Raw genomic sequence first — 13,730 nt, 5'->3', positions numbered from 1 at the left:
TGCCACTGCTCCCTCCCCCCTCCCCATGCTGCTATCCTAGGCAGATGCCTTGCCTTCCTAGTTCCATCCAGTGTGCTTTTTAAAATACAGGCGTAATTGAGCACCTCCCAACCTGCACTTCTCGATTCCTTGCAAAGACCTATGCTGGGAATCGTTTTACATGTGGAAGCCGTCTTAATCATTCTCAGTTGTAAATTAGAGTGGATAAGAAGACTACCTAATGCTAAATAGTAGTAGTACCTAAAAACGTACAATTGTACTCTTTTGTGAGTAGGAAAAATCGTCTATATATGTATGTGGGGGCAAGGGGGTTAAAACCCACCAAGGTTTTTAATATTAACATGCAGAAGACAGGTTTTCAGATAGTCTTTAGCACTGCAGGCCAACTATGGATCTAGCATTGTACCAGAAACACGGGTGGTAGCATATCAGTCCACTTATAGTGCCATTATTACTAGTTGAACAAGCAAGTCATAAATTCATACCTACTCCTCCTCCTTTCTCGTTACAGACTCGCACCGGAAGTTCTGTCTCTGAAAACCATCCGGGTGTCTATAATGCACCATGCTTGTCCTTCAAACAGAAAGAAGGGATCGGTAACGGTTATCATCTGATAAACTTAAAAGGGGGAGATTCCGGCTTCACCGACAGACAAGAAAAAGGTAGGTATTTAGGAAGCCTCGCGTTATATTAACGATCCACCCACAAGTTGAAGACCTAAGGAAACAATTGGTTGGGCTGATAGAAAGGGGCAGAGCCAGTTTGTAATTTCAGGTAGTGATCGAGGAGGGGCGGGGCTTACACAGCTTACGCTCCACCTTCCACCGGAAGGGGGTGGGGTTCTAAGGACTATTTGCTGCAGTAAGCGTAGTAATAGGTTTAATTGGGTGTGGAAATTGCTGGACCCGAGTTCTCTTGTTCCTGTTTAGAGCAGCGTGCATGACTGTAGCTAGAGAAGTTATATTGAGTTCTGTTTTGCTGCCGGGGTAGGCGACATGCTGCGGTCTCAGTTGTTGAGTTATGCTGCTGAGTAGGACGAGCGCACGCCGGGACTGTTTGGATTTCTTCTTCAGAGCTGGTAGGAAGTGTTGCAGCGGCGGACGGATCCGGAGAGGTTCGCGGCTGGCGGCGCGTGGGCTTGTTGGGGTTCAGTGCCGAGTCCGACGGCAGCAGTACCGAGCAGACACTCGCAGCACCCTGATGATGGCAGCGCCCGTCTCGGAAGAGAGGTGAAGGAGTCGGGAGTGACTAAAGAGGTTGTCTTTTGCTAGTTATTCATTCACGGCATGTTACGGTGTCTCTTTGTCGTTTATTTTGTTTTAAAGTGGAGTGCCAGCCCACCTGCGCTGAAAACCTGCTCGCGAGGAGTCTGGAGTGCAGGAAAAGCGTCGTTGGTCGGGCATAACTAAGAAACTAGTTGTGTTTGCTCAAAGCCCACCTCTTCAATGTCGCTTTCGGCACCTAATCACAACACCTCTACTCACAGGAAATCGAGACTTACCCCAACTTGACATTTCGTCCGTTGGATTGTAAGCTCTTCTGAGCAGGGACCGTCCTTAGTTATTAATTTGTACAGCGCTGCGTAACCCTAGTAGCGCTCTAGAAATGTTTAGTAGTTGTTTGGGTGTTACTGACCCGACTTAAAGACTTATTCAAAGGTGCACCCAAGCTTTCAAGACCGATTCCCTCCTTTAGATATGATGTGTAAAAGAAAATAAAATTTGCAAAATGTTTGATACAGAGAGAAAATCGCTGATCTGGTATAGTCGACAGCACACGGAATATCGCACACACAGTAGGTTCAGGAATGACTCTTACGTTACCTGAAACCGGGTAACGCCTGTGAAGTAACAACCGGCACCTGCGACCTCACCTGACCGAGTAGTTTTGTTATCTTGAATAACTTTCTAATTACCTGCACTAGACGGCTGTCAGATGAAGGGCAGAAACTTTGGTTTCCATTCAGGGGCAACAGACAGGCTTTTTTTTTAATTTTTTGGTTGGTGGGGGTCAAACAATCCCTATCTAACTCGAAACTCCCTATTTGCTGATTCTGTGTTGGGTAAAATATCGGTAGGGCCGTGGCTCCAGGGATCCCACCCCATTCCATTGCCCATTGTAGGGTTCAGTCATCAAATGGGTTCGGCCTGTCAGCTTGGTCATGTGAGCTGCCAGTATTTATTTTTGGATTTAATCGTTTATTTTTAATTGTATCTGGAGTTGAAGCGTGGGAATTTTGGTTAAGACATATTTGAATCAAAATATCCCCAAGCAAATCATTTCTAGTCCTTGTCCTAATGCTGCTGTTACTTATCTATATAGTTTAGTGTGTAAGTTGGAGAATGAAGCGGGGATGGGGACAGAGCCAATGGGGATGAACTTTGGCCCCGTTCCGTTTTCAACTTTGTGAAGCCTGTTAATGATCTGGACTGTTGTTTATGTTTGAATGATGCAGATATTTTGATACTATTTTTGGCAAATATGCTGACCATATCTAGCAAAATTTGCATGGGGGATCCTGTACATCCTGCCTGCTACCAGCACTTTTTCTAAGAATAACTCTTCTGTTGCAGGAAATACTGTGGAAGACAGGAGAGCTAGACTGAATCCTGAGATTGTTGATGACTTCTTATTCATCCACAGACTAAAAAAAATTGTAACAGTGCTTCATAGGGCATATTTTTTCCATCTAGGGCATACAGAACAGGTTGTATTTTGTACCCCTGGACATTTTTGACAGGGTGGATTAGGATTTCTTGGGGTAGCTATTGTTTGGGTTGGAAGGGTAGAGGGTGGTGGTGAGGAGGGTTATAGCTGTGCGCTGTTTTTATTTGTAATTTTATGCACAGTAGTTACAAAGCGTATTCCTTTCTATACTTTAATAAAAAGTTTTAAATATAAAATCATAATTGTTCGAGGCTTCTGCAGATGAGAACAGAGCCCATGGGGATGGGGACAGAAACTACGGGAGACGGCGGGGACAGAGACAGAACCTGCGGGGGATGGGGTGGGGATGGAGACGGGACGGGGACAAACGTTGTCCTCGTGTCATTCTCTAGTACAAGGTATGGAAGAGAGAGAAACTTGTCAACAGTATTTTTGCTCTGTGGTGGTGGTGGGTGATAGGAAGATGAACAAACTACATCCTAGGTATAATCTAGACAGGCTATAGCTTGGAGCGCATGCTTCACTAGCACAGAAAGCTATTACATTTTAATGCTTTTTTTTAATGGGGGGGGGGGGCACTTAAATGATACAGCTTGAAAGCCACAATAATTATAGATCCCAACATCTAGAGCCTGATTTCATAAGGCTTTACCTCCACTCTATAAAGCCATTTGAATTAGGGCTGTGGTATTATCTATAGGTTTCTCTTGCCCCTTTACATAAGGATAACTTACTAATTCTTTAATAGTGTAACCTTTTTTTGTAACATTTGTGTGTCCACCAAGAGCAGCATATTAAGCGAATAAATCCTAGTATGGGCAAAGCAGTGGTTGAAAATTCACGAGCATATAATCAATCTAGCAAAGACGTGTAGAGACGAGTTAGTGTGCCAGAGCCCGGCAGTTTTGTGAGGATCCTAAATTCTCACTTTTGGAGAGAAAATTCTGTCTAAATAGACCTTATCCTATGATGTAGGGTAGACAACCATAGATAGATCTATCCATCCAGTCTATATAGGCCTTTTGTACTTGCTTTGGCTTTCACTAAGGCTTTATCGGCCTGTTCATAGTTTGTTACATATTCCATCGTTTAAACATGTCAGACTGGAAACGAATTACAGCAGTGCTTCAGATTAAGGGTGCACATATTTGGAACATGTTGCCTACTGAATTGCATACGAGGACATCAATACTCCAGTTCCAGGAGACAAAAGCGTCTTTTTTTTTTTTCTCCTCAGGCTTTTCAGATTAATCAGCTTGCTCACAATATGATATAAAAATATTTGATCTTAAAAAAAATTCTATTGTGTATGTTTTAACTTCATCACCTAGTATTATTGGATAGAGGTTTATAACTTTAACTTATATGATTTCAGTGAGCATATAATCTATATAAATTATACAAAATGCTGTGTCTAGTCATCCTTTTTAAACTATAATCTAAAGTTTATTTGTAATAGGGAAGGAGCAGGATGGGAGAACTGCAGGGTGACTAGATGAAATGAGGGACTGTGTAAGCTGTGGAGAGGATGAGAAATAAAACTTTCTACAGATTTTAATCTTTCTAGATCTCTGCCCTAGTAGGGCATGTGTAAAAGTAATTTGTGCAATAATAAACTACACAGAAGGAGTGGGAAGACAGCAGCTGCAGTTGGGATATTATCATGTGGAGGTGTTTGTGTGTTACACTAACCTTTCTGGATTTTTCTCTTTACTCCTTTCTTCATTATTGGTGGTCTGTTTGTGGGGTTTTTTTTTTTTTTTTTTTAATAAGCTGTAGGATGACTACATGAAGCACTGTTATCCATTGCTATAGAAAGGCACTGACTTTAAAAATAAGTTTCTTGATATTTTTCATGTTCCTGCAGTGATAAGAACCAAGTTCCCTTCTGGCACTATTTGGTGCAATTTCTTAAGTTAATGTACATTAGGGCCAATGTTCAAAGGATCGCGATAGAGGCATTGCTCTACTGCAGACTTGGCGCAAAAAAAAAAAAAAGAATTAGTTGAGGCTTGCAAATTACTGAACACAGCCCAAAGGTAAAGACCCCTACGTAATGTCCAAACAGAAAACCAAATAGTAGGGGTTGGTCAAAAAAGCTCTTCACAGACTAATGTAACAAACTTTTATTCAGCACAAACATGTACTTGATCCAACATGTAGCTGCGTTTCAGAAGGACTTGTCTGCCTGCCTCAGGAGTCACGTACTGAAAGATGAAAACACAAAATGTGACTGCAGAAAAATAACACTGGTGTATGCAAAGAACCACTAAACAGTATTGTCAAACCAGATGCTGTAGGGTCTGCCAAAAATTATTTGGTTTGACAATACTGTTTTGCGGTTCTTTGCATACACCAGTGTTATTGTTCTGCATTGTATGACCCCTGAGGCAGATAGGCAAGTCCTGTCGAAACACTGCCCCGAAGTACGTTTGGTACTGAATAAAATTTTATTTGGCTGTGATGTTAAAATACAGCAGTAATCTGCAGCTACGTGCTGAATGTCAACTCTGTGCCTGAGCAGTGATTGGCTCAGGGAAATGGAATGGGATTTGGTATATTGCCTTTCTGTGGTTACAGTCAAAATGATTTGCATATTGTATATGTGTACGTATTTGGGGCAAGGGAAGGTTAAGCTCCTTGCCCAGAATAGCAAGGAGCTACAGTGGGAATTGAACCCAGTTACCCTGGTTCTCAGGCCATTGTATTAACTATTAGGCTATTCCTCCACTCAGACACTAAAAGGAAAGTTGACATAAATATGCCTCAAAATGGCTGGCTTGGGCCCCTCTTCCTACCCAGTATTAAAGAAAATAAAGATTCCCAGGTGGTCTAAGGGCCCCCAGGCCCCCTCTGTCCAACCAACCAGCATGAATTCCTTGTAGTGTAGTGGGTCGTCTTACCCTCCCCAGTACCTGGAAGGAGGCAGGAGTGATGCCCGCTTGCTCCTGCTTCCCTTATAGTAAGCGGGCCCTGCCTGGTGCATCTCAGGATGCGTGGCATTGGGTGGGTTGCCGCCATTTTCCTGATGATGGTGCCCAGAGGTAGGATCGGGGGCATCGCTTTTGCCTCGTTATAGGTATGGGGTTATGATTGTGGGGTTGGGGGAAACAAGACTTCTAGGGAGGAGTTTTTTATGGGACTAAGGGAGTGAGGGAGAAGTCTACACTAACAGGGATTTTGTGTGGGTGAAGGTGGGGCGCCTGGGGGAGGGGGGCATTAAACCTCCTGGGAGTCTTTTTATTTAAAATTGTGAGGGGGAAGCATGGGGCTGGGATGGGGGGAACAGGAAGCAGTCTGGGGCATGTTAAACCGCATTAGAAAATTATGCACTTACATGGACTGGGGTGCAGAAGCAGGCTGGAGGGAGAGCCTAGGCATGAACTCCTCTCAACCAACCCTTCTACACTGCCCTGGACTTGGTGTAAAGTTTCCCCTGCTAAATGAGTGTGAGATACTTACATGGTTGTAGGGTGGGTACTGGCCACATTTAACATACATTTTAATGTGGTCTGTGGCAGAGGTTTCAGTGTGAGATAAAATCATTTGAGCATTTGGTGTATAACATGCATGCAAACCTGGAACTATGTTAATGCTGGCAGTAGCCTTGATCCCACTGTACTTAAAACAAGGAAGGACTGATATCTCAGTGAGATACTGTTTCCAAAAGTACAGTCTCCTGTGGTAGACAACTAAGGACTCCTGTGCAATAACACTATTTAATAAATACCTAGCAGTTTAACTTTTGGCTCATTGATCTATATAGGCTTTTGATAGCCTTTGGTTTTACCCCATCCCCATTCATTTATCTTCCTCCATCAGTACTAAATGTCCCTCCACGCTGTACTTTTCACTTTTTTTATACTGTATTTCTTCTGTCAGTGTGTGTTCTATTTTTCTTGTCTAAAGGTTTCAGTGTGGTATAGAACCTGTACAGATGTATTGACTTGAAAAGGGATGGAACCTGTCCTTTCCAATGGACTCTGAGCCTGTCGGTCATATAGAGATTTAGCATTGTTCTGTTGTAATGGCTATCTTTCTTTCTGGTATACTCACCTGGTCTGTGTAATCATTTACAGCCTTTTGGTGTGGGTTGTTCTTTGGGGTTTTTTTTCTCAGTCCCCTCAAGTTCTAAACACACTGCCAGAGCATTGAAGCAGTAGACTGTAACTTTATTCTTGCACACAGGAATACGTTAAAATTGCTGGTTTTAACTTTGCTCTTTACAGGAAATACCTTATAGTGATGCTGATTTCTAGCCTAAGCCTGTAACTTTCAAAATCACACATGCACCTGTAGCATTGGAGAAAGGCACATATAGCAACTAGATGGGCATCTGTTTCTGAACCCCAGTCCACATAAGTGTATAATATTTCTAATTTTGTGTAACTTGCATTCATAAATTGGCCTGCAGTGGAATGTTACACCTACAAATTGGGAAAAAAAGACATAAGGGCATGAATACTTGTGAGAGATTTGCATGCCCTGGAGGAGTAGCCTAGTGGTTAGTGCAGTGAACTTTGATCCTGGGGAACTGAGTTCAATTCCCACTGCAGCTCCTTGTGACTCTGGGCAAGTCACTTAACCCTCCATTGCCCCTGGTACAAAATAAGTACCTGAATATATGTAAACCGCTTTGAATGTAGTTAATAAACCTCAGAAATGCGGTATATCAAGTCCCATTTCCCCTTCCTCCACTGCATGCAAATTTCTTTTGAATATTCATTGTGGGTAGCCTGAAAACCTGACTGAGTGGGGTGCCTCCAGGACCAGCTTTGGGAACCACTGAGGGCAAGATGCACTAAAGACTCGTTAAAGCCCTTTCCTTACCGATTCCCTTAGCAAATCGGTAAGGAACGGGCATGCATCAAGGAAAAGGAATGCAAATGAGCTGCTCGTTGTAGCTCATTTGCATTCTCTAAACAGTCGGCCGGTCGAGCATGCGCAGAGCAGCCAAGCATTATGCTGGCTGCTCTGCCCATGCCAAGGATGTCTGAGAGCGCCGCGGCCGCTGCTTCCCCCTCCCCCTTGCATTGAAATGATAGCTTCCCGCAGCCCCGGCCCCCGCTACCCCCATCCAAAAAACACGTCCATTTTGGCCGTCATTCCCCTCCACAATAATAAAAACGTCTTTTTTTTGGCAGTGCTTCACTCAGCTGAGAGACCTGGAAGTCCCTGAGCCAATCATAACATATTTAGCTGAGCTAAACGTTTTGCGATTGGGTCAGAGACTTCCAGGTCTCAGCTGAGTGAAGCATTGCCAAAAAAGACATTTTTATTATTGTGGGGGGGGGGGGGGGGATGACGGCCAAAATGGATGCAGGTCGCAGGTCTTTCCCACGCCGGCATCTCCGATCAGAGTGCTCTTGAAGAGGAAATCGTACAGCACAGCCAGAGCCAGGGAGAACATTGTGCCAGTAGATCGCGTTCCCGGTTCCAGCAGCACATAGGCAGCTCCGGAGGAGGGATCAGCGTGTCCACCGCGCAGCCCCAATGAGAGGTACAGACCTCTCATTTGATTTTCCAGTGTTAAGGCAATCGGAAAATGTTAGTGTATCTCATTACAATATGGTTTCTACACAATTTGCTCATCTGCATTCTGTTTTCATTAGCTGCTACCGTCATTGGGAAAAAGTCTTTAGTGCATGCCAGGGTTTACTACTTGCTCGTTAATGACTCTAAGTTTAGTGCATCTGGCCCTGAGTTAAGGGTATGCATAAATGTGGACATATACATTCACACACATGGCAAGATACTTATTTCTTACTCAAAGCCTTCTCAAACAATTATGTGCACAATCTCTCTCATTCATTCAAATTGCTTTTGAGGGATTTGCTTGGTCATGCAGCGAGTGGTGGAGTGGAAGTTTCTAGGTTTGCATGGTTCTACTGCTACCTTAAAAAAAAATGTTGCATGGAACTCCTGACCTTTGTCACAACAAAGAAGAATAACAGTTACTCCACAAATTACCTGAACACAACTCAGTGTTCATAAGTGCAGTCTGCTGGTTTCTCCTGTTTTATCTGGAGTCTTATAGTAGTTACTCTAGTGTTTATCCTCAAGAGGTTATGGACTCCTGATGGAAGTAGTAGTGTTGAAACACAGCCTGTGTTGAGTCCCCAGTGAGCCTGATTTTTCTGAATTGTCAGCTTCAACCTATAATAGACATTCTCTTGTCCTTTTTTGGTCATCCTTACTGTGTGGGTTGACACTCCTGATCTTGGGGCATTCTCTAATTGCTTTATTGCTAATATCAGATGATTAAATCTGTCTAATGCACTTCTTCAATGATGGCTTATTAGCACCCTTTCAAAGCTTGGAGAAAGCATGGATCTTTGCATTGGCTTCCATTACTGTAGGGTAACTTACATTAGTGTGGCACCTATTAGAATTTGAGACTGTTCAGCTTCAGCTTGAGGCATTCCTGTTTTCTATTCAAGGTCTGTATTTTCATCACACCTAGCATTCTCTTAACTCTTGTTTTCTTTTGTTTGGTCTCTGCATGGTTTATAGAACATCTGTTGGTTTTCTTCTAACTCTTCCATCTGTGTATTTCATACAGTGATGATATGTCATGGTCACTCACCTGCTACTGGCCTTGCTGGAGAGTGCATGGACACAGGGGTCCTTTATGCAAAGCTACACATCTGGATCTTACTATTTGTTTTTTGCTCCTTTGGGCAAGTCCCATAAGTACATAGTACATAAGTATTGTCATACTGGGAAAGACCAAAGGTCCATCAAGCCCAGCGTCCTGTTTCCAACAGTGGCCAATCCAGATCACAAATACCTGGCAAGATCCCCAAAAGTACAAAACATTTTATACTGCTTATCTCAGAAATAGTGGCTTTTCCCCAAGTCCATTTAATAACGGTCTATGGACTTTTCCTTTAGGAAGCCGTCCAAACCCTGTTTTTAAATTCCGCTAAGCTAACAGCCTTTACCACATTATCTGGCAACGAATGCCAGAGTTTAATTAGACGTTGAGTGAAAGACTTTTTTGGGAAGGGCTGAGAGAGTTTCAACCCATAAACGTCAAGAATTCTGAAGCAGGGTGGCCACATGACAGCCTATACTTGGTTCTTCACAAATAGGGGAAAGAGAAATCGGCAAACAAACCTTCCATCAGAGTAACTTGATACACTGATGGAAAACAGAGCCATCACCTGTTTGCTGACTTTTATTGCTGCATATTATGTCTCCTTTTTGGAAGGAGTTGGTAGAGAGAGTTCCAGAATTCAAAAAGGTGTGGGGAACAGGCAGCTTATCACTCACAACCCCCTGCTTCCCTGTCCATGTTCATTCGCCACCCCCCACCAACAAAACATTTGTAGGCTACAGCTTTATTAACCAGATGAGCAGGGCACAGCCCTATTCCACAAGCCTTTACTGAATAGTATAACCAGCCTGATTCCCAAGAAAATCTCAAATAGGTCACCATATTACTAGGAGCATAGCTCCAGTTCTGAGACTGCCCCAGTTAGCCGTTTGTGGCACTATGATTCCCTGGTGCCTTTCCATAGGATCTACTAGGATACCGCCCTCAGTTGGCCTCCCAGTCTAGTTTTAAACTCACCTCCATCAGCTGTATGAATCCTGTGGACTATCTTTCACCTCTATTTTGCCTTAGATCTAAAGTGGCTTGGATACCCTGTTACAGATTCAGGAACAGAACTACCTACCTGCCTGGAGCTGTGACCTGCTATACCTAATGCAAAAAGATATTCTCCAGTGCCTCCTGCAGATTGTTAAATATAAGCTCACTTGTAATGAACTTTGTCCCTCCACCAGAGATCCTCACACTCTGGGTTAGCCCATTCATGCTTAATCTTCCTGCCCTCAAACTACACCCTTCTGTTTGCCTATTTCAGTGGTTTCTAAACCTGTCCGGCCATTCAGGTTTTCAAGATATCCACAATGAATATTCATGAGATTTGTATGCAGTGGAGGAGGTGCATTCAATATCTTGAAACCCTGTCAGAAGCTGAACCAACATATCCCACTGTTTTTCCCATTTGTATATCTGCATTGAATCAACTGCCAAGCCTAGATGAATTGCTAATAGGCAAAGTGCCACTGTTCAGCCCAGTATATGAATGGCCAACCAGTGAGAACATCCTCGTGCTGTACAGTCGCACTGCAAAAATGGACAAAAAAGTTAATTGGTTGTCTTGCAGTCCTCACTTGCCAGCCTACCAGTGCCACCTACCAGTGTCTGATCATTTCTTTCCTTAAATCCAGCCTCTGCTGTGCTCTTGGTTGCTCCAAAACAAGGCACAAGCTGGATAGCAACCTGAATTTGCCTGGCTCCTTGGGAATTGCAGCTAGTGGATGTAAAAATGTCTTGAAAGTAGGGGCCTCAAATGGGCCTGCTGTTCTACTTATTGCTCTCTTTTCTTCAAGTTTCTCTCTTCTACAAATTTCTCTCTTCCCCAGTTTTTTTTTTAGTTGTCTTGGAGACCAAATTTGGTGGTGGCGATCTTCACAACTCATTCTTGCAGCATCCTATTCAGACAGCATGGTGGTGACTAACAAAGTTGTCCATCTTCTGCAGTTGTTGGGTTAAGTGATCAATTTCAAGAAAAGCAGACTAAACTCCATCACGGACGCTGGAATATGTGGACATTCTATTCGACACAGAGAATCTTTCTCACAGAGCTTAGGAGGTTGAAGCTAGTTAGCAGACTGGTGTACTCAGTCAAGGCAGGCCCAGGGTCTAGGACTACATCCAGGTTCTGGGGTCAGTGACATTGGTGATGGATTTCTAAGGGCTGTTAGAATCTTTTCTCAGCTTCTGGTTTCTGGTGTCACAGAAGTATGGCCATTTTCCTTGGACACTGGTTGCCAGACAGAGTATACAGTGGTGGTTTGTCAGCCAGGAATTTGTCAGAGCTCCCTTTTCTGATAATACAACAGACACCAGCAAGTCGGGTTGAGATGCTCCATTAGAAGTTCCTCTGGCACAGGGCACGTGGACAGAACAGGAGTCTCTGATTAATTAACTTGGAGCTTAAGGCAGTATGGAATGGTGTAACTACTTAAGTAGTTATAGGTAGAGTAGTTACTAACTTCCCAGAAGATTTCTGTGATTTGCAATTCTTGGAGAAGATTATCAATTTATGTCCATTCCATTCAGCCACTTTGCAAGGATGGAATTCAGGTTCATACATGTGTTGATTGGATGATTTGCAGTTCTTCTTATCAAGAGTCTGCAGGTTTCATCCAAGTTAGCTGCTCTTCAATCCTTAGGACTGGTAATTAATTTTGCCAAGAATCAGTTGTTTCCAATACAAATCTTGGAGCATCTGGGAGTGATATTTGATTGGCATAGGCTTAAGGAAGACATTTCTTTCTGTTGCTCATCAGTACAACATTCACACTCAAGTCAGGATCTAATTTCCCTTCCATGTTCAAGTTCTGGGCACAATGGCCTCCACCATGGACTTGCTTCCCTTTGAGTTTTGGTGTTCCGAAAGAAACCTTATCTAAAGTGTCACTGCCACAAATTCTAGCCTTCCTTCAATTCCCTCAAGTTCAGGTAGTGACTCTAGCTTGTTTTTATGGTCTTATCCAACAGTCTTCTTTGAGAACACATTCAGATATGCATTATTTGAAGGGTATCAATCACCTTGGGCCTTGGTCTAGACACATCTGTCTGGAACTGAACTGTAATCTTGCTCTTAACACTGTTCTAAAAATAAAACCCCTTTTTGAACCTCTATGCAAAGCTACTTTAAGATCTTACTCTGAAAACAGTTTTCTTAGTCGCTGTGTCTTTGGCCTTACCTTATAGAGACCCCTTTTCTGTGTTCTGGGGCTCTTGGTTAGTGGTCAGCAAGTCTGTTCACCACCACTCCCACTTCCCTGTACCTGTCTTGGACATTTTTCAAGACATTTTTACATAAAAACTAATACCTGCTGATTTATTTTTGTTTACCTTACCCATGATTAGCTGTCTGAATTTTGTAATAAAATATTCTCTAAAGTTTCTGTCTTATGGGTATAACCAAGTGTGCTTTTATTTTACCCTTTTCAGCTTTTCACTTCCAACCATGAATGAGGAAGATGCCGATGAGCAGGCCATGAGTGCTGGCAACCATTACCCCAAAGAGACGGCAAAGAAACGTCATCACTCAGGTCGGAGCTCCCGGAGCAGTGATTCCTCCAGATCCTCCAGGAAAAGCTTCCGGCTGGATTACAGGCTTGAGGAAGATGTAACCCGGTCAAAGAGAGGGAAAGATGGACGATTTGTCAACCCATGGCCAACCTGGAAACCTCCAGTTATGCAAAATATTTTAAAATGGGCCTTGAAGGAGAAGGATAATAGCAACATCCCAAGCTCCAAAGAGGTACCAGTTTCACATTTTTCAATTTAGGAAATGTCATGGCTGCAGCAGGGTTTTAGCATGACCTTTTGAGGGGGAGGGATTCAACAACTATTCATTTTGCTTTTCTGGTAGCAAATTTATGCTGGGGTTTTTTTTTTTTGCCTCACCTTGCAAGAGACAGAGTGTATTTCCTGCTAAGCTAAAGGAGGTAAAAGTTGAAGGCTTTTTTTTTTTTTTTTTTTTAATAGTTGCACAATGACATCGCCTTGTGACATCTGATATCTTATGGTGTTGACTATTGCCTAAGTAACAGCATCTGAAACATTTCTGTGGTGGTGAGCATCTCCTAGTCAGATCAGTGTCTGCGATGGGTAGCATGGGAACCCAACATACACTGGGTTTTTGTGGCTACAGCTCCTCCTCCCTTCTCTGATTGTAAAGGAAGTGCACACCCTAGAGGAAGAGCAGCTGAGGAAACCAAAACTCTGTCCTGCCCTACTGGCTTGCCACTATTTTGCATATAGTACTGTGCCCCAAGAAACTGAGAGGAACATAAGTGAGTGTGATGCAGAGAAATTCAAGGTCCAAGGAGAAGAAATTGGGAGTTGAATGGTCAGTGGTTTTTAATAGTAAAGCATATTGGGACAGGGAAAGATCTAAACAAAAAAGGAAAAGGAGAGAAATAAGACATTTTTAAATAGCTCTAAGGTGTTGGCCTTTTAACAGGAAGGAAGA

General features: G+C 43.1%; 1 protein-coding gene across 4 annotated transcripts in view; it reads left to right on the top strand.

The window, feature by feature from the left end:
• Nucleotides 1-573: 573 nt before the first annotated feature.
• NAPEPLD (N-acyl phosphatidylethanolamine phospholipase D) overlaps nucleotides 574-13,730 on the top strand; it is a 43,818-nt gene continuing 30,661 nt past the window's right edge. The window contains exons 1-3 of one of the 4 annotated variants that reach the window (XM_030216411.1): nucleotides 1,263-1,422; nucleotides 1,621-1,658; nucleotides 12,704-13,016. In XM_030216411.1, coding sequence (XP_030072271.1) covers nucleotides 12,720-13,016 — 297 coding nt within the window. In that variant the 5' untranslated portion in view covers nucleotides 1,263-1,422; nucleotides 1,621-1,658; nucleotides 12,704-12,719. The other 3 variants (XM_030216410.1, XM_030216407.1, XM_030216409.1) reach the window with 3 other exon arrangements.

The sequence above is a fragment of the Microcaecilia unicolor genome, chromosome 10, assembly GCF_901765095.1.
Source record: "Microcaecilia unicolor chromosome 10, aMicUni1.1, whole genome shotgun sequence".
Classification (NCBI taxonomy): Eukaryota; Metazoa; Chordata; class Amphibia; order Gymnophiona; family Siphonopidae; genus Microcaecilia; species Microcaecilia unicolor.
The sequence above is the reverse complement of the archived record's forward strand: the minus strand, read 5'-3'. Positions and strand labels throughout refer to the sequence as shown.